At 43.5% G+C, this 26,627-nt stretch overlaps 1 protein-coding gene across 1 annotated transcript in view; it reads right to left on the bottom strand.

Moving 5' to 3' along the window:
• Positions 1 to 20,335, bottom strand: part of PPM1H (protein phosphatase, Mg2+/Mn2+ dependent 1H) — a 251,683-nt gene extending 231,348 nt beyond the window's left edge. Inside the window, exon 1 of the mRNA XM_089652100.1 lies at positions 19,881 to 20,335. Within this exon, the coding sequence (XP_089508226.1) occupies positions 19,881 to 20,113 (233 nt within the window). The 5' untranslated portion in view covers positions 20,114 to 20,335. The remainder of the gene's footprint in view (positions 1 to 19,880) is intronic.
• Positions 20,336 to 26,627: the final 6,292 nt, after the last annotated feature.

The following is a 26,627-nucleotide window of genomic DNA, read 5'->3' as shown; positions in this document are numbered from 1 at the left end:
TTTTTTCCGCATCAAAAATGCAATAAAAATGCAGCTTATAGGACCTTGAAAAACACAATGGACCCACAACTGACCAATGTGAAGAGTTCTATAGCATTTAAAGGTCATGTTTTTTATTAATAAGAAAAAACTGAAGAAAAGCTGATCAGTATGTAACCAGCCTAAACACTGGCTGTCCATTTACACCCGACTGCCCTCCGATCTGATCAGCTAAGATGGAGGTGGAGGATCCCCATTTTTTTTTTAGTGGACTGGATCAAATTGGTGATAGGTGGGATACATGGACCATCTGATGAAATCCCCCTGGAAAACTGACAGGCAGAGCTGATCAGACCACGCATGTGAAAGGGGCCTAAAATCTTCCATAAAGACCTTGTGTATACACGCATACAGGTGCATAAACACACATTTGCATATACATGCGCAAAATTTTTCTTCATTCTCTTCTAGTTGCAAGTGTTGCAATATTCATGTATACTGTAGATGCATATGTGCGTATATTATTGCACTCAAACATAAAATCCTCTATTTTTATTTGACAGCTCTGAACTCATCGCTGCATTACTGATCTTTATACAGTCACGTGCATTGTTCCACAGACAACAATGCACCTGTGTTCAGATCAGTAAAAAAAAAAAAAAGTTTTTTTTTCTTTGTTTTGTTTTTATCCATGTGCAAAGGGCCTACACCACTGTTCTCATATGCAATGGATCCAGAAAGTATTCACAGCGCTTAACTTTTGCCACAGTTTGTTATGTTACAGCCTGTGACGGAAGCGTAGGCAGGACAGAACACGCAAAGAAGATGAAGAACACACAAAGCTTTATTGAACTATGAAAGACACTCAATCAGGACAATTCATGGCACTCCGCGACATGCAGCTTGTAGGGACACCCACAGTAAGCGGGCTCACGGGGATTCAATGGGACTCTGGTTGTGGAGGCTGCCCTCAACGCAGCTCCCACACAGCATACTAGGGGCAACATCAGGCTCACGGGGATTCAACGGGACTCTGGCTGTGGAGGCTGCAGTCAACACAGCTCCCACCCAGCTTTCTAGGGGCATCGGGCTCACGGGGATGCAACAAGACTTGGGCTGTGGAGTCTGACCTCAACACAGCGTGCTAGGGACGACATCAGGCTCACAGGGACTTGACGGGACTTAAGCTGTGGAATCTGGCCTCAGCACAGCTCCCACCCAGCTTTCTAGGGACATCAGGCTCACAGGGACTCAGCAGGTAGCGATGGCTCAAGCACTCAGGGGCATCACAGGTAGCTATACTCCGGGCACGCCATGGGGCGGTTCAAGTAAGGGTAGTCTGGGCATGCAACAGGGACAGTTCAAGGCATGGGTGATCTGTGCGCACAACAGGGACAGTTCAGGGCACGGGTGGTCTGTGCGCACAACAGGGACAGTTCATACCACGGGTGGTCTGTGCGCACAATAGGGACAGTGCGAACCACGAGTGGTCTGTGCGCAAAATAGGGACAGTTCAGGGTACGGGTGGTCTGTGTGCACAATAGGGGTAGTTCATGGCTTCTAGGGACACTCACAATAGGCGTTTTGCAGATGCTCAGCAGCAGACGGCTTCCAGGGAGGTAGGCGACTTGCGGACGCTCAGCAGCAGGCAGCTTCCAGGGACAAAGCGGTCAGCAAGCAGGACGGCTTCCCAGGGGCCCAGCAATCAGCAGACAGGGCTTATTCCAAAATGGATTAAATAATTTTTTTCCCTCAACATTCTACAAACAATACCCCATAATGACAACGTGAAAGAAGTTTGTTTTGAAATCGGGTGCTGGCAGGAAATCTCCAGCTGGGACCTGGTGATCGACAGCTGAACCCGCTGATTATACGTGGTTTTGCGCAGCCCTGCAGCAGTAGTTTTGCTGTAGGGCGGTCAGGAAACAGCTAAAGCATCAAAGTGCACTGGAACGCATTACAGCACAAAAAAACTCGAAGAAGCTTTGAGAAAAAAAAAAAAGAGGGGAAAACATTGCTCTGGAACACACTGTAAAAAGCATAAAGGTGCACTGCATCAAAAACGTGTATGAAGGAACGCATCCAGACTATGATTCTGTGGTGTTAACGGCCCTAATTCCGTTCAGTAAGTCCTGTGATTCACACACTCACACCACAATGCACAGCCAAGTAGGTTCTATGCCAGCGGTATCTCTGGGTACAAGGTAAAATGTTGAGGGTAGGATACAATGATGATCAAATCAAAGACTAATGCAATCTGTGTAACTGAACAAAATGATTTGGTTTAAAAACTACAATGTCACATTATGATGGTAAAATTATTATTAGACAAACTGAAAAGTGGATAAATTATACAATGTTTCAAAATGGTATAGGGCTGAATGCACATAGATGAACTTACACAAGCAGTTTATCACTGGTGTCAGGCGTCTCAGAGTTGCATACAGTGGTCATAGACATGAATGGGTGAAGGCAGCTGTACAGAGCCACACACACGTAATGCACCGAATGCAATATGCCTGTGCGCATTCAATACTTTACGCAAATAGCGGTGTACAGCTGCCTTCACCCATTCATGTTCTAGTAAGTATGGATTGAGGATGATTTACTAAAATCTGTGCAAAATCTGGTGCAGCTCTGCATAGAAATCTATCAGCTTCCAGGTTTTATTGTCAAAGCTAAAGGGTCCTTTCACACGGGCATTCTGTATGTCTGTTTTTCAATATTTATGGATGAAAAACTGACACGCATGTATATATGGACTAGTGGATGTAAGGGGATGATCATCTGTTTACATCCGTTAATGTCCGCATCCGCTAACATCCGTTTTTTTGAACGAAAGAAAAAAAAAAAAGAGAGACCAGACGAAAAAAGGCTGTAAAATGGATGGAAACAGATATGAAAATGGAGGTAAAAAGTTAAGTCTTGATCCGTTTAGCTCTGATTTTGAAAAAAAAAAAAAAAAAAGACACCCAAATTGAACAAACTGACGTTAGAAGCTGATTGGCTGCCATGCACAGCTGCACCAGATTTTGCACTGTTCAGTTTTAGTAAATCAACCCCATTGTCTTTACAGTGCAGGGGCATATGCATTCATGTGCATGTAGCCTAATGGATATATGTATCATCAATGGGGACCCAAGGCCGTCAGTAGAAGAACTGGAGAATAGTGCTTGGGTGCCAGGGTTTATCAATGTCCCTGTTCATTGGACAATGAATTGGCATCATTAGACCAATCACAAGTGTCACGATCGCTAAAAATATGCCTGTGTGTCCCTATGAAATCACAATCACTCCCTCTGTAACCAGATGCAGAGAGGTGTCACTCCATTTGCTAGTCTGAACACTGCTGAATCTCGGCTGACAGTGATAGGAGCAATATTTCACCTCCTCAACCACAGAGGGAGCAATTTCATAGGGTCAAAGACAAGTTTCTTAGCAATTCTAGCGCTTTCGTCAAATTGCCAGTGGCAAGAAAGAAAGCATCTGACATCAGCCTTAAACTGTTTTTTTTTTTATTTTTTTAAATAAAAAACAAAGGGTTATGATGACTGGTTCACTGAAATGACTAAGAAATACAGGCATTCATATTTCTCCTAGCTCAGTTGCGTGCACACCTCAGCCTCAAGGACTCTTCTGACGTAGGGATTTTAATCTCATCACTTTTAAAAATATGAAAAACTGCACTTTTAGCATTGAAATAAAGATGGACAGTAATTTTAGACTTCTTCTATTTTAAAATGTTTTTACCACTGGCTTCTAGGGACCACTTTGAAGGTTATATTAATAAAACATCAAAGCTTCTCCTCTCCAACACCGCACAATTCACCTTGACATTTGTGTAGGCGAAGCTATGGCTCAAGTCTAACTTTTTTGTGTGAAAAATATATGCAGTGCATTACTACATAAATGCACTTAGTTCGCTAACATGTAATACATTATGCAGCCCTTTCATTTTAAATGCCAAAGCACCACTAAATGGATGTATGAACGTTTTTTCACATTGCACAATTTTCATGTGGGCAAGTGTGTTGGGGCTCCATTAACAATGGCAAAGCAATGCAAAGCACTGGTGAACTTTGTTACTTTGTGTTGTGGTAGTATATGGTAAAATGTGTTTTATGACAGTTACAATAATACCACAAATGTGTCACCAACCTTCATGTAGGTTGACTTTGCAAGGCATTAAATGTATGCAAAATGCTCCAAACCACAAGGCGAGATTAGCACATCAAAACAGGCAACTAACACATTAAATGTACCCACTTTGAAAGAAACACCTTGAGCCAGAAGGGGTATACTGAGCAGCATGAGTCCCTATAGCTTGGGTTTTACCATGCCCTTGTGAACACCGTGTTGTCTGAAACATTAATGGATAACTTCAAAGAAAAATTTATATATATATATATATATATATATATATATATACACACACACATACATACACACACACACACACCAACGCACACACACATATATATATCTATACATATATACATACACCAGTTTGCGCAGCGCTTTACAAAATGAAGGTAGACATTACAGTTACAATACAATTTGGTACAAGAGGAAACAGAGAGCCCTGCTCGTTAGAGCTTACAATTTCGGAGATCATTGGATTCAGGTGTTCCAATCACCTCCATGGTCACAGGTGTATAAAATCAAGCACCTAGGCGTGCAGACTGCTTCTACAAACATTTGTGAAAGAATGGGTTGCTCTGAGGAGCTCAGTGAATTCAAGCGTGGTACCGTGATAGGTTGCCACCTGTGCAATAAGTCCATCCGTGAAATTTCCTTGTTACTAAATATTCCACGGTCAACTGTTAGTGGTATTATAACAAAGTGGAAGCAACTGGGAACAACAGCAACTCAGCCACGGAGTGATAAACCACATAAATTTACAGAGCGGGGTCAGCGCACAGTGCACACAAGTCGCCAACTGTATGCAGAGTCAATAGCTAAAGACCTCAAACCTTCATGTGGCCTTCAGATTAGCACAACAGTGCGTAGAGAACTTCCTGGAATGGGTTTCCATGGCCAAGCAGCTGCATCCAACCTTTACATACATCACCAAGTGCAATGCAAAGCGTTGGATGCAGTGGTGTAAAGCACGCCATGGATTCTAGAGCAGTGGAGACGTTCTCTGGAGTGACCAATCATGCTTCTCTGTTTGGCAATGTGACGGACGTGTCTGGGTTTGCCAGAACGGTACTTGCCTGACTGCACTGTGCCAAGTGTAAAGTTTGGTGGAGGGGGGATTATGGTGAGGGGTTGTTTTTCAAGTGTTGGGCTTGGCCCCTTAGTTCCAGTGAAGGGAACTCTTCGGGCATCAGCATACCAAGACATTTTGGACAATTTCATGCTCAAAACTTTTTGGGAATGACCAGTATGGGGATGGTCCATTCCTGTTCCTATATGACTGCGCACCAGTGCACAAAGCAAAGTTCATAAAGACATGGATGAGTGAGTTTGGGAAGGAGGAACTTGACTGGCCTTGACAGAGTCCTGACCTCAACCCAATAGGACACCTTTGGGATGAATTAGAGCGGAGACTGTGAGCCAGGCCTTCTTGTCCAACATCAGTGCCTGACCTCACAAATGCGCTTCTGGAAGAATGGTCAAACATTCCCATAGATACACTCCTAAACCTTGCGGACAGCATTCCCAGAAGAGTTGAAGCTGTTGTAGCTGCAAAGGGTGGGCCAACTCAATATTGAACCCTATGGAATAAGACTGGAATTCCATTAAAGTTCATGTGCATGTAAAGGCAGGCATCCCAATAATTTTACCAATATATTGTACACACAGTGGGGAAAATAGTTATTTTATCCCCTGCAGATTTTGTAAGTTTGCCCACTTACAAAGAAATGAAGGGTCTATAATTTTTTCATATGTGTATTTTAAATGATAGAAATGGAATATTAACCAAAATTCCAGAAAAAACACATGATACAAATGTTATAAATTGGGTTGCAGTTCAGTGATTGAAATAAGTATTTGATCCCCATGCAAAACATGACTTAGTACTTGGTGGAAAAACCCTTGTTGGCAAGCACAGATGTGACAATTCTTATAGTTGGTTACCAGGTTTACCCTTCTTTACAGATCTTAGCCAAATCCTTAAGGTTTTTGGTTTGTTGCTCGGCAACTCGAAGTTTCAGCCCCTTCCATAAATTTTCTATAGGATTAAGGTCTGGAGACTGGCTAGGGCACTCCATGACCTTAATGTGCTTATTCTTGAGCCACTCCTTTGTTGCCTTGGCGGAATTTTTTGGGTCATTGTCATGCTGGAAGACCCATCTTCAGTGTCCTGGCTGATGGAAGAAGGTTCTCTTCCAAGATTTTACAATACATGGTCCCGTCCATTGGCTCCTCAAAGTCGCCTGTACCTTTAGCACAGAAACAGCCCCAAAAAGCATAATGTTTCCACCTCCTTGCTTGACTGTAGGGATGGTGTTCTTAGGGTCATAGTCAGCATTTTTCTTCCTCCAAACACGGCGAGTCGAGTTAATGCCAAAGAGCTCAATTTTGGTTTCACCTGAACACTGCACTTTCTCCCAATTCTTCTCTGAATCATTTAGATGTTCATTGACAAGCTTCAGATGCGCCTGTACATATGCCTTCTTGAGGAGGGGGACCTTGCGAACGCTGCAGAATTTCAATCCAATCCATGGCGGCGTATTGTGTTAACAAAGGTTTGTTTGGTGACTGTGGCCCCAAATGCCTTGAGATCATTCACAAGCTCCTCCCGTGTAGTTCTTCACTGATCCCTCACTTTTCTCATAATCATCCTTACCCCATGAGGCGAAACCTTGCATGGAGCTCCAGACCAAGGGCGATTGATGGCTATTTTGTATTTCTTTCATTTGTGAATCATCGCTCCAACAGTTGTCTCCTTCTCATCAAGCTTCTTGCTGATGGTCTTGTAGCTCATTCCAGCCTTGTGCAAGTCTACAATCTTGTCCCTGATGTTTTTTGACAGCCCTTTGGTCTTTTACCCATGGTGGTGAGGTTTGGATGAAAGAAAGAGATTCTGTGAACAGGTGTCTTTTTTACACATAACCAGTTGTCATTAGGAGAACCTTCTTATATTGACAGGACTAATCTGTGTAAGCACACAACCAGTCTGTGGCAGCCAGAATTATTGTTGGTTGGTAGGGTATCACATACTTATTTTACTCATTGAACTGCAACTCAATTTATAACATTTGTATCATGTGTTTTTTCTGGATTTTTGGTTCATATTCTGTCTCTATCATTTAAAATACACCTATGATAAAAATTATAGAGTTGCAGTTCAATGAGTAAAATAAGTATGTGATTCCCTACCAATCAACAATAATTCCGGCTCCCACAGACTGGCTATGTGCTTATGTGGTACACAGATTAGTCCTGTCAATATAAGAAGGTTCTCCTAATGACAACTGGTAGACCCTTCATTTCTTTATAAGTGGGCAAACTTACAAAATCTGCAGGGGATCAAATAATTATTTTCCCCACTGTGTGTGTGTATATATCTATATTTACCTTTCCTTTTCAAACTACAGTGATGCGGCACAGGGAGCCAATCATGTAACCGGTGAGGGGCACCCTCAAAATAGGTAAAATACATATCTTTTCTTTACAGGGTAATTAGTATAGGGCTTAGAAAAGGGATGGATGCAGGTTTAAGTTTACATAGGATTTGACTGGACTTCAACTTTAAAATCAAATGCAATATGGCAACCTGGAGGCGTTCTGTATGCTACTAGTGTACGGAACACACCGGGAAATGTAATTGCCTGCTTATGTGATTGGCTCACTGTTTTGGCTCACTGGTTGAGGTCTGTACTAAGATTCAAGTTATGTTTTAGGCACCCCCTGCAATAGGAATTTCAATTTTGGTGAGATACTTCCCAAGGATTACATAATTCTACAGTGATGCTCAAGTGATTTTAATGAAGACTAACCCTTCCATTCAAACCAGTCTGTAAAGGTCACGGTTGAACAGCCTATTTTTATCAGGACAGAAAAAGGATGGACTCTGCAACAGAGTTTGTTTTACAATTCTTGCCATGTAAATAGATCACCCAGAGGGGATTGTTGTTTTCTCAACAAAAGTGGAGTTACACTTTAAGTAAAAAAAAAAAAAAAGAAAAAGTTCTTTTTAACATTATTTTAGCCCAGCTTACATTCCTACATGAGAACTGTGAGAATAACCTAGCACCCTTGCGAACACGGCTACTGCAGTGTCAGCATTATGGTGTTCAAGGCCATTACATTAGCTGGACAAAAAAGAAAAGATGACATTCTCCAATCCCACTTAGTGATCTTGAAGTTCTTGCCTTTTTAAAGTCTACATGATGGATCAGCTCTCATCATCAAATTTTGTTTATGCAGTGTAATTACGAAGACCCAGGGCATTTCATAGCTGTCATAGCCCAGGCTTGTCAAATTTAAATGGCACAGGATGCTAAATTAAGTGACAAACTTTCCTAGAACTTCATTAAGGCTGAATATGAAGCACCAGTATATGGTTCACTGTTTAAAGGAGAACTTAAAGCAGAGTTCCACCCAAAAGGGGAAGTTCCACTTTAAAGATTGGTCCCCCGATCCCCATTAAGGATTCGCACCTTTGGGGGGGGGAGTGGGTACCCAAAGCTGACAGGTACCCACTCCCACTTCCGCTGTGATCGCCTAGGCGATTGGAAGCAGATGTTTTCCTCCTACCCTCCCTCCCCGTAGTGTTGTGGGACACGTGACAGGTGCTGAAGATGCTGTAATTTACTGTAGCAGTGCAGGATACATATAGTGAGAGCCGTGATCTGGGTCCTGTGAGACCCGTTTCCCCTCTGCACACTGACCACAGAGGAGTTGCTTGATTAGCACTGCCATCATTTATAGAACATCATTTTTTTTCCCACTGGATTCAAGATGATTGTTCTACTACTACAATGATTTACAGCATCCCCAGTGGCCCTCCAGATATCAGATAACAATACTTATGCTGGCCATACATGGATCAAAATTCAGCCAATTCAGCAGGGACCATCCACATTTCGATCCATGTATGACTAATGTGGTTGAACAGCAGTTGATCTATGGATTGTTTTTTGTTCAACTGCTCTGCTGGTATTTTTCCACTCGATCAGCACCGCAAACAAAGGTCGGCAGCACTGATCTGTGTATTCTGACAGCAAGAAAGTCTCCCCGCTATCAGAATACAATGACACAGTCGGGAGGATTCCTCCATCCACAATGAATGAGTGGATGGGGGAACTGTGTTATTTTTTTGTTTTTTTTTCATTTAAAAAAAAAAAAAGCAAACTGACATATGTATGGCCAGCTTTAGCTGTAGATTAAGCCAAGCTGAGTCAACATAAGAGTGCAAAAAATAGAATTGCTGGAGTTCAGCTTTAAATAGTAGGTGTGTGCATTTGCACTTCCCTTTGATGCTCTGCCATAAAAATTCTTCCATATTAAGTTCATTCCTCATTTTAGGCTCCCGTGCCTGTTTATGTGTTTGAAGATTTTCCATTGAATCCAGTTAGAACTGCAAATAATTAGGACAGGGAGAAATGATGCATGCATTGAAAACAAGAGGTAAACAGAGAACCTTCAGACTGCATAATCTTCACACTCCAGGACTACGTTCAACTAAGACCTTTCCTATCCAAAATTTAAATAATTTTTGACAGAGTTTCTAATAGGAAAAAAGAAATGTTAACATTACAATGGAATTATACTATCCAAAAACAAAAAAATAGTGACAAGTAGGATTTCTTATGACAGAAGAGAGGCTATTGGTTCCCTCCAGCGCTCTCGACTTTCACTGGCGCTTCCATCTTCTCAAAGCAACACTGGCCAATCAAGCCGAAGAGTCCGAACACGGAAGAAAGACCAAGAGAAGATAGAGATACCCATGCTAACACTGTAGTGCTGGAGGAGATCACATGCAGTGTATACTGGTACATTATAGCATACAGGTCCCAAGGGCCATTTTTGTTCTTACCAGGTTTAATTCCACTTTAAAGGCTGGTTCACACCATGAATTGCACAGGAATGTGCTGTGTGTTCCTGTGTGATTCACATGAGATCCTGGTGCGGTGCATGCAATTTCACCCAATCGCACCAGATGCACCAAAAGTAGTACATGCACCGCTTTAAAAAAAACGAAACAAAAAAAAACAAAACAAAACACAGCAACCAGATTGTATGGTACTACTGTACGCGAGCAACGTTTGGGGTGTCATTAACACTGACACTCGCTGCAAATCGCAAGCGCAGTGTGTTTTGAACACGGTGTGGGAAACTCGCATGTTCTGGTGTGAGCTGGAACAAAAAGCCAGGTTTTATTAAACGTATAAAGTACTTCTTTTCCATGAAGGAAGAAAAGACTTCATAAAAATTTGTAGAGATGGCAACTTTATAATGTCTATGTACACATAAAAGTACAGGACATTGTCTTGGAAAAGAGGTACATAAAGGTTCATAAAACAAACATTCACTGTTCCTCCACAGAAATGAGTACAAGGACAATGAAGGTAATACAGTGAACCAGAACAGCAAATATTTACCATTACTATATCATTTACACACAGCATCAGATTTTATTTACCATCACGTACTTCTCACACTGTACAGCTAACTACTGCTAGGCATCACCCCAACCATTATTTTCCTGGTTTAGATACGTTAATCCAAGCTGCACCTAGACCTATTAAAATATCATTCACACAGGAGTTGTTGGGTGCAAGGAAAGCACAGGGGCAGCATACACCCTACTGCCATCAGCTTGTCAAAATCAATGACAGGCTGAAATACGTGGTGACTGTATGCTGTTCCAGGCGTTACTGGCTGTTGTGGCCACATACATTCAGGAATCTATGCTGTGACCACAAAACTCCTCCATTCGAGGCTTACATTACTGGACTTATGGCCCTAACAGTGCCTTGCGCTGCTTCTCCCTCTCCCAGTCTGAGCTCTGCTGTACAGAGACTGCAACATGAAAATACAAAGTCAAATTTAGATACTTACACTGCTTGCATTTTAAAAAATACATTTGATATATCAATGAATACAGTGCTGCATCAATTTTTGTTTATTTTTATTTGTCCACCGTTTAGATCATGGCAAAATCTTAATCTGCCAAAAAAGCACAATATCTATACTGCTGATTTAATAGGTATCCTAGGCTTATTAGAATATTGATTTTTAAAATGTACAGATATGTTTTGAACAGAAGCTCCATACAGGGTTAAGGTAAGTTTGTTAGTAATTTGCTATTCAAGAAACACAGTAAAGCAGAGAATACATGGACAGTTTTTTTCTTTCCAACCAACTCAAAGATCCCTGCATCAACACAAACAGTATAGATGCAGGGATCTCTCCCACTGGGATATTGTATTCTGACAGCAGTGACCCCCCCCCCCCCCTTCCTCGAAAGACGTCTAGTTCCTGCTGAACTGGCTGATTTTCACCCGTGTACACTCAGCTTAACAAAAAAATGTGAAAGCTGCATGAATCTATTGCAGGCATCTCCTTTGGTTTTGCAGTGATTCTTCCAGCATCTTGGCTGAAGACATTGGGGACAGAATAGATAAACAAGGAACAGAAGGAGAGACGAGGGGGCCTGGGTAAGAACAGGGTGACATTCTCAGCAAGAGAATGTTGCCTCCTTCCATACAGAAACCAGTACATGGGCAAAACTGGGAATGCCCCTCAATGTATGTAGAACAGCTAAAGCTAATATACATTCATTAAAAAGAGAAAAACAGATGCATCTCAACATGCAACTATATTAAAGCTCAACTCCAAATTGGCCAGAAACCTTACTGTAGCACCTTATATACAGTGTGTGTATCACAATATGTTCCATGGGTCTTCAGTCCAGTTAATTCAGGCCAAAGAAGAACACAGGAAGGTGAGGAGACATAAGGGGGAGAAAAGGGAAGAGCAGAGGGAAAAGAGGAATTGGAGAGAGAATGGATGAACAAAGGGAAAACAAAAAGGAGGAAGAGGAGGAGAGAGGAAAAAAAAGGAGGAGGAGGAGAGAGAGAAGAGAGGGAAAAGAGGAAAGAGGGGGAAGAGAGGGAAAAGAGGGGGAAGAGAGGGAAAAAGAGGAAAGAGAGGGAAAAAGAGGAAAGAGAGGGAAAAAGAGGAAAGAGAGGGAAAAAGAGGAAAGAGAGGGAAAAAGAGGAAAGAGAGGGAAAAAGAGGAAAGAGAGGGGAAAAAGAGGAAAGAGAGGGAAAAAGAGGAAAGAGAGGGAAAAAGAGGAAAGAGAGGGAAAAAGAGGAAAGAGAGGGAAGAGAGGGAAAAGAGGAAAGAGAGGGAAAAAGAGGAAAGAGAGGGAAAAAGAGGAAAGAGAGGGAAAAAGAGGAAAGAGAGGGAAAAAGAGGAAAGAGAGGGAAAAAGAGGAAAGAGAGGGAAAAAGAGGAAAGAGAGGGAAAAAGAGGAAAGAGAGGGAAGAGAGGGAAAGAGAGGGAAGAGAGGGAAAAAGAGGGAAGAGAGGGAAAAAGAGGGAAGAGAGGGAAAAGAGGGAAGAGAGGAAAGAGAGGAAAGAGAGGAAAGAGAGGGAAGAGAGGGAAGAGAGGGAAGAGAGGGGAAAGAGGAAAGAGAGAGGGAAAAGAGGAAAGAGAGAGGGAAAAGAGGAAAGAGAGAGGGAAAAGAGGAAAGAGAGAGGGAAAAGAGGAAAGAGAGAGGGAAAAGAGGAAAGAGAGAGGGAAAAGAGGAAAGAGAGAGGGAAAAGAGGAAAGAGAGAGGAAAGAGAGGGAAAAGAGGGGAAAGAGAGGGAAAAGAGGGGAAAGAGGGAAAAGAGGGGAAGGCAGTGGAAAAGGGAGGAGGAGAGGGAAAAAGGAGGAGAAGAGGGAAAAAGGAGGAGAAGAGGGAAAAAGGAGGAGAGGAGGGGAAAAAGAAGGAGAAGAGGGGAAAAAGAAGGAGAAGAGGGAAAAAAGAAGGAGAAGAGGGAAAAAAGAAGGAGAAGAGGGGAACAAGGAGGAGAAGAGGGGAAAAAGGAGGAGAAGGAAAAAAGAAACAGTATTCAAAGAGAAGGATAGTAAAAAGAGGGAAAAAGAGGAGGAGAGAGAACGGAGAAAAAAGGAGGGGAGAAAAAAAAAGGAGGGGAGAAAAAAAAAGATGGAAGAAAAAAAAAGGGTAGGGGGGGGGGGAAGAGCGGAGAAAAAAAGAGGGGGGGGGAAAGAGGGGGGAAAAAAGATAAGAGGAAGGATGAAGAGAAGGAAAAGAGGAGGAGAGCAAAGAGAGGAAGAGAGGGAAAAGAGGAAAAGAAAAAAAGAAAAGAGGGAAAGGAGGAATAGTGCGCAAAGAGAAGAGAGGGGAGGAGAGAGAGAGAAAGGGGGGGGCTGAGGAGAGAGAGTAAGAGAGAGAGAGAAGAGAGGGAGAGGGGGAGAGAGAGAGAGGGGAGAAGGAGGGGGAGAGAGGGGGTGGAGGGAGAGAGGGGGGAGAGAGAGGGGGTGGAGGGGAGAGAGAGGGGGTGGAGAGAGAGGGGGGAGGGGGAGAGGGGGGGGAAGGAGGGGAGAGAGGGGAAAGGAGGGGGAGAGAGAGGGGAAAGGAGGGGGAGAGAGAGGGGGGAAAGGAGGGGGAGAGAGAGGGGGGAAAGGAGGGGGAGAGAGAGGGGGGAAAGGAGGGGGAGAGAGAGGGGAAAGGGGGAGAGAGGGGGGGGGAAGAGAGAGAGAATCTGTATTGGAGCAGTTTTACAATTATCAATCAGCTGCCGCATCTGCAGGGCTCTAATGAGGAAAGTGGCGGGGTCTGCATCCCTTTAGACATGATTTCTTATTGAGAGTATCTCACTAAAAATTACATTTTGTTGCAGGGGATGCTGCAATCTGACATGTATCTTAGTGAACTTCTGGGAATATCCGTGAGCCAATCACACAAGCAGCACCTCCAGGTAGCCATATTGCATTGCATTTTTAAAAAAATTACAGCGCTGCAGATTGATAAAAAAAGGTAATTTTCAATGCCATCCAATTACAATATGACTTGTGTCGCAATTGTATACACTATATTATTATTATTTTTTGCTATTTTTTTTCCCACGTAAGTGGCGTTAACCTTTAAAGTGGAGGTAAAGGCAAATCCTAACTAACTCTAAACCTACTCTCAGCCACATTCTAAGCCTAATCTATCTAGCCCTGTAAAGAAAACAAAATCCCCATACCTACCTGTTCTGCAGCGGCTCTGGTCCGGGCTCCAGCAGCGCCCTCTGTGTGCAGCAGACAGCTGACAATGGCTGGGAAGTGATGTCATCCATGGAGTTACTATGGAGGTCCATTGTTGGCTGCCTCTCCTGTGCACTCCTACACACTGAAGCCGCCACTTGACAGCTGACCGTGGGACCGGACCTGAGCGGCTGCAGTACGGGTAAGTAGAGTGATTTTTTTTCTTTACAAGGCTAGATAGATTAGGCTTAGAATGTGCCTGAGAGTAGGTTTAGAATGAGGACCTTATTTTTTTTCTACTGCAGTTCTACTTTTTCCAATATTTCTCCTCACTCCCACTCTGACTGACAGTGAAAGAAATATTAGCATACTGATGAGCCCATCTCTGTCATTCTTTACCCCCTTTCTATCGGCTTGCTCCCTACACTGCAACACACCTGACTGATTCCTTGTGCTGCTTCTTCCTTAAGACACTCATACTAAGCCAAATCCAGGTACTAACACTGTTACAATTACTCATTTTTTGAATGTGCAAGCAGATGAAACAAGCCCTAACTGTGCACAATTTTACAGCTACATTGGGGGGTACTTTTTGTAATAAAATGGGTACATAATGGGTTTTTTTTTTGCCTTCCTCTGGATCAGCTGTGGGTATAGGATTATAACTTTTATTTTATGGTTGAACTGGATGGACTTTTGTCTTTTTTCAGCCAGACTAACTATGTAACTATAATGTAAAAATGCTCAGTAACTTTTTCATAGGAGATGCCAACATATGATACCTTCCACAAAAAGGGGACCACGAAGAGTCATAACACTAGGCCATGGTATCCAGCCCACTCCTTGCAGAGCTAAACCCTCCAACCCTTCACAGACACGGAAGCTGCTATCATAGCCTCTGTTTGACCTGCAGGTACCATGTTGCTGCACATGTGATCAGTTAAGACACCAGCCATTTGATGGCTTGACAGCTCAGTGGAGAGCACAAGCAACTGTGATCATTCACAACATGTCTTGAGTGTAATAGTTTTGAGAAACTGTTGAATTGATGGGATTAGTTCCACTTTAAACCACTACCTTTAACCACCTGCCCTCCAGAGGATTTACCCCCTTTCCTGACCAGGCCATTTTTTGCAATACGCTGCTGCACCCAAATTAAATTTAAGTCTTTTTTTTCCCAAAAATGCAGCTTTCTTTTGGTGGTATTTGATCGCCTGTGTGTTTTACATTTTTTGTGCAATAAACAAAAAAAGAATGACAATTAAAAAAAAAAAAAAAAACAATATTTTTTACTTTCTGCTATAAAACATATCCAGAAAAATATTAAAAGATCAAATTTCATCATAAATTTAGGCTAAATGTATTCTGCTACATATCTTTGCTAAAATAAAATGCTAATACATGTAAATTACTTAGTTTACATGAAAGTTATAGCATCTACAAATAGCGGTATATATATTGGAATTTTTTTTTTTTTACTAGTAATAACAGCGATCAGCGACTTATAGTGGGACTGTGGTGGGCATTCTGACACTGGGGGGGAACTGTCACTGACACGAAGACAAAGATCAGTGCTAATAAAAAGCACTGACACTGTACTAATGACACTGAGAAGGAAGGGGTTAACATCTGGGGCGATCAAAGGGTTAACTGAGCTGTTTTACTATTTTGTCTGTGTGTGCTTTACTGTGTAAGCACACTGCTTTGTATACAAAGCAGCATGCTGGTGCTGACAGGGAAGAGATCTGTATTGTTTGCATACAGACCTCTCCTCTGTCAGTGTTCCTTGGCGATTGCCAGGTGCTGGCGAGGAATCTCTGTCCGGGACCCGGTGATCAACAGCTGTAGCTGCCAATGTGACGCGGGTAGGGCGGCTTGTACATACCCCCTACCCGGAAACACAAAATCACACACACATATATATATATATATATATATATATATATATATATAGGATTTCACGCAGCCCTGCCGCCCTTTATCTGTACTTCTACTATAGGGCGGTCAGAAAGCAGTTAAAGGATAAGTTCATCTTTTAGTAAAAAAATAATAAATGCAGATTTTTTTTGCAGGTAAAAACATATGTATTTATTATTTTTGTCTGCAGGAGCCTGGAAAGCATTGCACCAGCGATCAGCAGATTGCTGGTGCCATGCAGGTCTCCGGCAGACTTGTCAGTATATCTACTTGCCTGTACGGGATGTACGAGAAGGCAGATATACTGACAGGAAGAATGAATGAATACCACGGTAGTCCACAGCGCTGTGGTAGCTCATTGAGGACCACAAGCCAACAGATGCTAAGGCTCTTGGGACTTGTAGTCTCTCATTCACAGAGGACTGTACATGAGAGACCCGGCCGGGCAGGCAGAGCCCCGCACAGCTGTATTTTTAAAAAATATGACAGCTAGCGATCGGGGAGAAGATCCCCTGCTATCTGTCAAAGTGGGGAGCAGGGGAAGCAGGGACCAGTCTGATCGTAACATGTTACATCCTGAATATAGGTGGAACATGTTATGAAAGGTGAGCTGATCCTTTAAGGCTCACCATACAACTACAATCTGACCATACAATCTCTGTACAATCAGTGTTAGATTTACTAAAACTACTTAATATTCACATCTAACTAATCAAATGATTGGTAGATATATTACAGGTACTTACATAGCGCTGACAATTTATGCCGCACTTTCCATATACATTGTACATTCACATCACTCCCCAGCCCTCAAGAAGCTTACAATCTAAGGTTCCAACCTCATATACATACTGGGGCCAACTTAGAATGGAGCCCATAAACCTATCACCATGTCTATGGTGTGTGGTAGGAATCCAGAGTACCTGAAAGAAACTGATGCAGGCACAGAGAAAATGTGCAAACTCCATGCAGGTAGTACCATGGTTGGGAATCAGACTGATGACCCTAGCACTAAAGGAGATTGTACAATCAGATTGCCACTTACCAACCATGCTATAACTGAAAGACGGCTACAGTGTGGTTGTCCAGTTCTGGGAGGGTGTCATATGACGTCCTCCCAGAACACGCCCTCCTGCACCCCCAGCGGCGGGCACCCGGTGATCTCCGTGATCGCTGTGTCCTACCGACACAGCTGATCTCATGATGTGGTAAAAGGCCAATCACAGCGGCCTTCTACCATGTGATCAGCTGTATCCAATGACACAACAGATCACCGAGTAAATACAGTTGTCGGTTATCGGCAGCACTTTCCTCACACTGTCACAGCGTGAGGAAAGTACTGACGATAACGGCAACTGTCACAGAGAAGGTCGGCACTGATGATCAGTGCCCTGCAGTGCTGCCCAGCAGTGCCACCCACCAGTGTCGCCCACTAGTGCCGCCTATCAGTGCCTGTCATTGCTGAATATCAGTGCAGCATCATCCGTGCCTCCTCATCAATGCCCACCAGTGCCGCCTCATCAGTGCAGCTTATCACTGCTTATCCGTGCCACCTCATCAATACCTATCATTGCAGCCCCATCAACACACATCAGCGAGGGAGAAAAATTACCTCTTTGCAAAATGTTATAATAGAAACAAAGAAAAACGTTTTTTTTTCTTCAATTTTTTGCTTTTTTTGTTTATAGCGCAAAAAATAAAACACCCAGTGGTGATTAAATACCACCAAAAGAAAGCTCTATTTGTGTGAAAAAAATGATAAAAATTTACAATGTTGGTACGACCGCACAATTGTCAAAGTGCGACAGCACTGAAAGCTGAGAATTGGACTGGGCACGAACGGGGTGTAAGTTCCAGGTAGGCAAGTGGTTAAAAGAGAAGAGTGGGAATGAAAGAAAAAAACAAAACAAAACAAAACAAACATACTGTACATGCTTACCTAGGTGGTTGCAACATCAGTCAGGTGCTGCATCTGTCCCCCATCGGCTCTACACTGACAACTGAGCGTTCAAAGACCTCTCAGTTCCCAGGTGTGCTCAGAGCGAAAAGGGTGGCCATACACGCGTAGATTTTCGGACTATAATATTCGTAAGAACATTCGATGAATGGACGAATGACATTTGAAAATTGTCTTTTGCTTTTAACATTCAACTTTAAAACAAATGTAATTTCTGAACGATAACCACATACACTGGCCAAAAATTAGTTTGATCAAGAAAATCAAACAAATATTCTCAAATGAAAATCTATAAGTGTACGGCCAGCTTTAGTCACTGCCTCTCTGCTCTGACCCTCCAGCGCTCACTGGAGCACCGGGCCGTGAAGGGGTGGGAGTGCTTGGGTCAGGCTCTCAGAGGTGCGCTGAGAGGCTGAGCCATCTGGGAAGATCTTGACATTATTGTCAGGATTCCTGCAGAGCCTGGACCTGCTTTAGTCACTGCCTCTCTGCTCTGACCCTCCAGCACTCACTGGAACACCGGGCCGTGAAGGGGTGGGAGTGCCTGGCTCAGGCTCTCAGCAGTGCGATGAGAGGCTGAACCATTTGGGAAGATCTTGACATTATTGTCAGGATTCCTGCAGAGCCTGGACCTGCTTTAGTCACTGCCTCTCTGCTCTGACCCTCCAGCACTCACTGGAGCACTGGGCCCGTGAAGGGGTGGGAGTGCCTGGCTCAGGCTCTCAGCAGTGCGACGAGAGGCTGAGCCATCTGGGAAGATCTCAACATTATTGTCAGGATCCCTGCAGAGCCTGGACCTGCTGAGTGACATCAGATGACAGCGGCCTTTTGCCTGCTGTCACCTGAAACCGGGTCACAGGAGTGCAGAACAAAATGCCCTCCTGTGATCTATAAGGGAAGTATAGCTGAAAGGGCTTTGGCCAAACTTCTTTAAATTTCCAAATCACCAATGCAATGATTTTTGGTCTCTATCAGGGGCGGACTGACAACTCATGGGGCCCCCGGGCAATAGGGGATCATGGGGCCCCTGTGTCCGTGCCCAAATTCAAAAAAGCCTATGAAAAAGGTACCAGGGGCATCTCATGGGGCCCCCTACTGACCCCAGGCCCTCGGGCAGTGCCCGAGTTTCCAAATGGTCAGTCCGCCCCTGGTCTCTATATCCAGAAATAGTTATTTGGTGACACTACAGAGGGATAACAATGGAAACAAATGATAACATAAGGATCTTGTAGGAGATGAGTGATCAATGTACAATTAACTTTTTTTTTTCTTTTGCGATAAAGGTTTCAGCACAGTGGCTAAATCATTAGCTCTTCAGCCTGGCAGTACCAGGGTCATAGGTTCAAATTCCAACCACAGTACCACCTGCCTGGATTTTGCATGTTCTCCCTGTGCCTGCGTGGGTTTCCTCTGGGTACTCCGGTTTCCTCCCACACTCCAAAGACATGCTGGTAGGTTCATTGGATCCTGTCTAAATTGGCCCTTGTATGTGTATGTATGAATGTAAGTTAGGGACCTTAGATTGTATACCCCTTGAGGGTTAGGGACTGATGTGAATGTACAATATATATTTAAAGCACTGCACACATTGACAGCACTATATAGTACCTGAAATAAATAAAAATAAAAAATATCACGATCCCTACCACTGTCCTGGTGACAGATACCCAATTCCAACATCCTAGGACACACTCCACACTCACTGGTCCATATTTGACCTTGACAGATGGAGCAGGTTGCAGGATGACAGATCTATGCATTGTATATTCCTCTACAGGAAAGTAAACAGCTGTCTATAGGTGTGTTGGCATATGTCATCATGAAATGGTCTGATCCTATCGGTCAGTGTATGCCCTCCCCCTACTCACTCTGCATAGCCGGTGCACCACGGTAACCTCTTGGTCTCCTTTAGGATCAGGATGGGTCTGGCGATGTGGTCGGCCGAGCACTCGATCTCGTCCTGTGACAGCCCCAGGAATTCCGGTCTGACATATGGGAACTTCATGGGCAGCTCAGAGCCATTGGAGTGATCGGAGCCCGAACTGCCAGCCATGATTCCACCCATAAAATTGGCCACCGCAGATTTCACTCGAGTGAGCATATTACAAGAGGAGCCCAGCCTGGGGAAGCATGAAGGAGTCAGCAGCAGGCGGATCGCCCGTCCTCGTCTACGCAGCCCGGCATGGGTCGGCCCGCCGGCACCGATCACGCACGGAAATCAACGTGGGACATGGCCAGCTCCGGGTTGTGCGGGTCGCCGCTGATCACCGAGCCACTAAACCTGGGATCATGTGACCAGCCCGCCTGTCATGTGACCGCCAAGCCGCTCTGGTGTTGGGAGATGTGTAGGGGGTGTGCTGCTGACACTTCCTACCTGGAGCCGGGCCGCTGTCACTGCTCTGTGATGAGGACATCGTCATGACCGTGTGTGGGGAGCAGGGCTGGCATTGCATGTCACTTGTTTACAATTACATTTATGGTTTGTTCCTTTCAGTTTTCTGTGCTTGTGGTAGCTTCACACCTATGCAGTTTGCGTTTGATCCGTTTCTGCAGTGCTTTTTGCGGTTTTTTTTGCACGTGCGTTCATAACGCGTTTTTGATGCATTTTGTGGGGGTTTTTTCTAACTTGTTGCTGGGCAGAATTAAACACATAAAAAAAAATCAAAAATGTACTACGTGCTTTTTTTACGTCATCTTCGTTGAAGTCTATAGAACCAACAATGCAATGTTTTGCGTTTAAAAAAGTTCCTGATCCTTTCCAAAAACTGCACTGGGTGAAAACACGGAGATGTGAACCTGTCCAATCATGTTAAATGGACTGCTGTGCGTTTCTGGAAGACGCATAGGTGTGAATCTAGACTAGAATCTAGCCTGGGTTCACACTGATGCAGTGCAGAATTTTCACCGGTTTCTGTGCGAATTCCGCACCGCATCACAAACGCACTCCGTTCATGCGAACCGCTTCGGGTGTGTATGTGAAGCAGGGGAGGACTGACCATTTGGAAACTCGGGCACTGCCCAAGGGCCCAGTGTCAGTAGGGGCCCCATAAGATGCCCCTGGTACCTTTTTCATAGGCTTTTTTGAGTTTGGGCAAGGACACAGGGGCCCCATGATTCCCTATTGCCCGGGGGCCACATGAGTTGAAGTTGTGAAGTTAACAACACCCCAAAATCAGTTCACAAAATGCAGTGCAATGTACAGAATTGGATCCCGTGGGTATTCACACCCATGTAATTCTAGTGCGACCAAAAAAAGGATCCACCTTTTAGGTGTGGATGTGGTGCAATTTGAACCATAGAAAATGTATTGCTCAAATCGCACCGCACAGAATTCACATGTGATTTGCACAGGAATGCTTTGCGGTTCCTGTGCGAATCACGTGATGTTCTGCACTGCAGAAGTGTGAAAACAGGCTCACTGTTGTTGGTTAAATATAGGCTCCATTCACACCTATGCAGTTTGTGTTTTGTCCGTTTTGCAGCTCATTTTGCGCTTTTCTACATGCGTTTTTGATGCATTTTTACTGCGTTTTGTTGAGCTTTTTTCTTTTCTTTTTTCTTTTTAAAGTGGATTTTTTTTTTCTACTGGGCAGAATAAGAATGCAAAATGCAAAACGAGGCAAAAACATGGCAAAAACACACAACCATGCATTTCAGCAGCTTCTCCATTGAACTCTATTGTAGCAAAAACGCTTCTTGCTTTTAAAAAAGTCTGTTACCCTTTCCAAAAATGCAGCAGCTCAAAACAGTATAGATGTGAACATGTTCCATAAGAAGCCATGTTAAATGGACTGTTATGTGTTTCTGCAAAAAGCACTAAAAAACGCATTGGTGTGAACGGAGCCTACTACATGCTTTTTTGCAGCGTCTCCTTTGAAGCCTATAGAACCAAAAACGCAATGTTTTGCATTTTAAAAAGTCCCTGACCCTTTCCAAAAAATGCACCGGGTCAAAATGCAGAGATATGAACCTGTCCCATAGGAAATCACGTTAAATGGACTGCTGTGCCTTTCTGCAAAATGCAACGGAAAACACAGACGAATATAGAACACCAGGGCAATTAAAAACACAGCTTTTGTAGAAATATACATCCAGATATTAATTATAAGATTAAAGCTGAGCTCCAGCCTAGGCGTTTAGAAAGCAGAAATTTCAACGCACCAAAATCGTGTTCAGGAGAGGAACGTTTGGGCAGAAAAAACGCCTGATGCGCCTAAACTCGTGTAAAGAAGGAGCAGGGAAGTGCCGCGCCATTCTAGGCTTTGGGGCAGTGTTGCCAATCGTCAATATTTTTACTGGTAGCCAGTAATAAGGAACTTTTCTCCTACCAGTAAACGCCAGTGACAGGAAAAGTTTGCCAGTTAAATATATGGCTGTGATGCTCGGCTTGGAACTGCGCATGTTCTAGTCCGGAGCCAACCAAGACCATCCGAGTGCCTGCTACAGTGTGTTCAGGCGGTGCCGGCGAGAGGGGGCGGGTCTGGCAGTGCCTGAGCGTGTCGTGTGATGTCATGGTGCAAGGGAGCCGAGCGAAGCACCTGGAGCCTGTGGGACAGAAGCAAGGCAAGCCAGGATCAGGCTCCATTCACACATAGGCGTTTCAAATCACGGGTGGAATCACTACTCTTTGAAAACACACTGTAGCGCAGGTGCCATTCATTTCACTGGCCTCTAAAAACACAGGGTACTTTTACCGCAATCGTGGCGCATTTTTCCATTTGAAAAACGCACAAAATTGCAGGATCTGTGATGCCCAAAAAAGTATTTGAAACGCCTAGGTGTGAACGGAGCATCAGTTCTGTTTGGACTAGAGTGGACTGAAGAGACCACCTGGCGTGGAGAGAGACTATCACTGGGACTTAGGAGGGAACCTGACATGTCGGTGAGATGTCATCATCTGTGCTGCTGCACACTGCCGTCAGTGTCATTGTGAGAGACAATTTCATGTGTGTGTGCCTGCCCACTCTAATTTATTGCCCTCCCGAGTCCTGTCCCTGTGCTACTTGCTTTCTATATCAAAAATAAAATAAGAAATATGTTTCCTGCCTTAATATCTACCCCAAATCACATTGCTAATTGCATATTGTACTTGTTTGTAGCCTAAATACTGAAATTTGCACTACAAACTGTAATTTGTTAACTTTTGGAAATGCCAGAAAAAACTTGCCTGTGCCAGTGAAATTTGGGTGTCGTGTCGGTGAATTTCAATCTGGTAGGTTGGCAGTACTGCTATGGGGCTGTGTGTTTCCATTGATGCACACAGTGTAGAAAGACACAACTCTAATAGTCCTTGCATGCAAAGAAAGCTCCATAGGGCAAAGGAAGGGGTTGAGGCACCAGCTTAAGTGCACAGAGGGGCGAAGTACCACTGACCTTCAGCACAAAAGAGCAATGTTCCACTGACCACCAGCACAGAGGAGCAATGTTCCACTGACCGCCAGCACAAAGGGGCGAAGTACCACTGACCACCAGCACAAAAGAGCAATGTCCACTGACCGCCAGCTCAGAGGGGCAATGTTCCACTGACCACCAGCATTTAGCCTGCTCTGAAAAAGGCATCTGAGTGTGTTTCCTACCTTGTGGGGGCTTCTGCTAAAATCACAGCCAGTCCAAGCAAATATATACAGTGGGGATCGAAAGTTTGGGCACCCCAGATAAAAATTTGTATTAATGTGCATAAAGAAGCCAAGGAAAGATGGAAAAATCTCCAAAAGGCATCAAATTACAGATTAGACATTCTTATAATATGTCAACAAAAGTTAGATTTTATTTCCATCATTTACACTTTCAAAATAACAGAAAACAAAAAAAATGGCGTCTGCAAAATTTTGGGCACCCTGCAGAGTTAATATCTTGTACTGCCCCCTTTGGCAAGTATCACAGCTTGTAAACGCTTTTTGTAGCCAGCCAAGAGTCTTTCAATTCTTGTTTGAGGTATCTTTGCCCATTCTTCCTTACAAAAATCTTCCAGTTCTTTGAGATTTCTGGGCTGTCTGTCACGCACTGCTCTTTTAAGGTCTATCCATAGATTTTCAATTATGTTGAGGTCAGGAGATTGTGAAGGCCACGGCAAAACCTTCAGTTTACGCCTCTTGATGTAATCCCCCATGGATTTCGAGGTGTGTTTAGGATCATTATCCATTTGTAGAAGCCATCCTCTCTTTAACTTCAGCTATTTCACAGATGGCATCAAGTTACCATCCAAAATTTGCTGAAATTTTATTGAATCCATTTTTCCTTCTACTCGTGAGATGTTCCCTGTGCCACTGGCTGCAACACAACCCCAAAGCATGATTGATCCAACCCCATGCTTAACAGTTGGACAGAGGTTCTTTTCATTAAATTCTGTGCCCCTTCTTCTCCAAACGTACCTTTGCTCATTCCGGCCAAAAAGTTCAATTTTAACCTCATCGGTCCACAGAACTTGTTTCCAAAATGCATCAGGCTTGTCTATATGTTCATTTGCAAAGTTCAAACGATGATTTTTGTGGTGAGGACGTTGAAGAGGTTTTCTTCTGATGACTCTTCCATGAAGACCATATTTGTACAAGTATCTCTTTATAGTGGAATAGTGTTACACAACTCCAGTGTCTGCCAGATCTTTCTGGAGGGATCATGCAGTCAAACGTGGGTTTTGAATTGTTTTTCTCACAATCCTGCGAGCTGTTCTGTCTGATATTTTTCTTGGTCTTCCAGATTTTGCTTTAACTTCCACTGTTCCTGATGACTGCCATTTCTTAATTACATTCCGAACAGAGGATATTGACATCTGAAAACGCTTTGCTATCTTCTTATAGCCTTCTCCAGCTTTGTGAGCGTCAACTATTTTCAGTTTTCTAGACAACTGCTTAGAAGAACCCATGGTGCTGATTGTTGGGGCAAGGTCAGATGAGTCTGGGCATTTAAAACCTTTGAGATTGACATAATCTGGTCTTCCCAGACGATGATTGAGAACAATCCATGACACTGGCAGGTCTCAGCTTTGCAAAGGGGGCAGTGCATGCTATAAATTCTGCAGGGTGCCCAAACTTTTGCAGATGCCATTTTTTGTTTTTTGTTATTTTGAAAGTGTAAATGATGGAAATAAAATCTAACTTTTGTTGACATAAGAATGTCTAATCTGTAATTTGATGCCTTTTGGAGATTTTTCCATCTTTCCTTGGCTTCTTTATGCACATTAACACAAATTTTTAGCTGGGGTGCCCAAACTTTCGATCCCCACTGTATATAATTTCCTTGGCAGTACACTGACTGGCCGTGTGAAAGCTCAGACGAGTGGCAGCTAATGAGTCGCGGCTCGTGACATCATCACCTGGCGCCGCTACTCCTTTCTGAGCATGCATATTGGCCCCTCTGTGTGCTGCTATCCGATGCTTGGCTGCTGGGGTGTTCCAGTTTAAGCTGGTGCCATGACCATTGCCCCAGGTTTCCTTTTTCAGGGTGGCTTCTTTCTCTTGTGTCGTCCTTTGGAGCCATTCTTGCATGCAGGGGCTGGTAGGGTTGTGTCTCTGTACACTGTGTGCATCAGTGGAAACACACAGCCACATAGCCTAGGATGGCAAAGTACTCCTCTGTTACTCCCTCCTCCTTTCACCTCTCTTCTCCAAGTTAACAAAATGACTTCAAACTGCACTGTCCACTGTGAACCCTTTCATGTGAAGACTAAATGTTCAGGGAAGTAGCACTAAGAGAGCAGGAGCCAGGATCATTGAAAGAGTTTACTGTGGAAAGTTTTTTGTGTAAAGCAAAAAACACTGAGGGTATAATATTATTATAAAGTAATGCTAGACTCTGGCTTAAAAAACAAAATTTCTTAACTCCAGAAAGTACCTTCTATTGTTCTCTGCCTCTGATTAATTTTTTTGTTGCTGTGATCCATCTTCCTGTTAGAGGGTGACTACTTTTGTTCTCCATGGTCCCGCTGTATGTAGGAATGTAGTCATCCTCTCTTGCTCACTTGTGAAATAGACAAAGGGCTGCAGACTATGGGATTTGTAGTATGCATAGAGTAGTGCTCATGACCACAACTAACATGTAGACATGTATGATTTGTTTAGTTACAAACTGAAATGCGGACAAAATTTTTAATATTTGGAGATTTGGATGTATCCAAATTTCTGAATCACAACAGTAACAAATTGCAACTGATCCAAAATAAATTGTAGCAAAACAAATTATCCGAATTTAAATTTGAAAATTAATTTGCTGTGACTTTTTTATGAATGAACCCTACCCTGCCAGTCTCTCCCGCCAGCAATAATCTACCTGCATTGCATAGAAAACTAAAGAGAACTAGTGCTGAAATGGCTAGGTCTAAAATATATGCAATGAAATTTAATTCACATGTCGATGTAGGGGAGGAACCAAAAAAGGTAAAATGTAGACAGATTAAACTTCAGCTTTAAAGCAGTAAAACACTTTTATTAGCTTCTAGGCTGCGAATGTTGATGCTAGCTCTCCTCTCAGCTGTGTGGATGGCTATGAGCTGTTGCTCTCTGGCTGGAATCTGTGTTTGTACTGGACTGAGTGTTTTTATGCTCGGTCTATGGAAGTTAGTAGCTACTAAAGTTGGATTCCCATAAATCCCTGCGCTCATAGGAGGAGAGTTTACATAT

The sequence above is a fragment of the Staurois parvus genome, unplaced genomic scaffold, assembly GCF_062004578.1.
Source record: "Staurois parvus isolate SC_StPar_1 unplaced genomic scaffold, SC_StPar_1.0 ptg000025l, whole genome shotgun sequence".
Taxonomy (NCBI): Eukaryota; Metazoa; Chordata; class Amphibia; order Anura; family Ranidae; genus Staurois; species Staurois parvus.
This window is presented reverse-complemented; position numbering and strand designations above follow the sequence as displayed.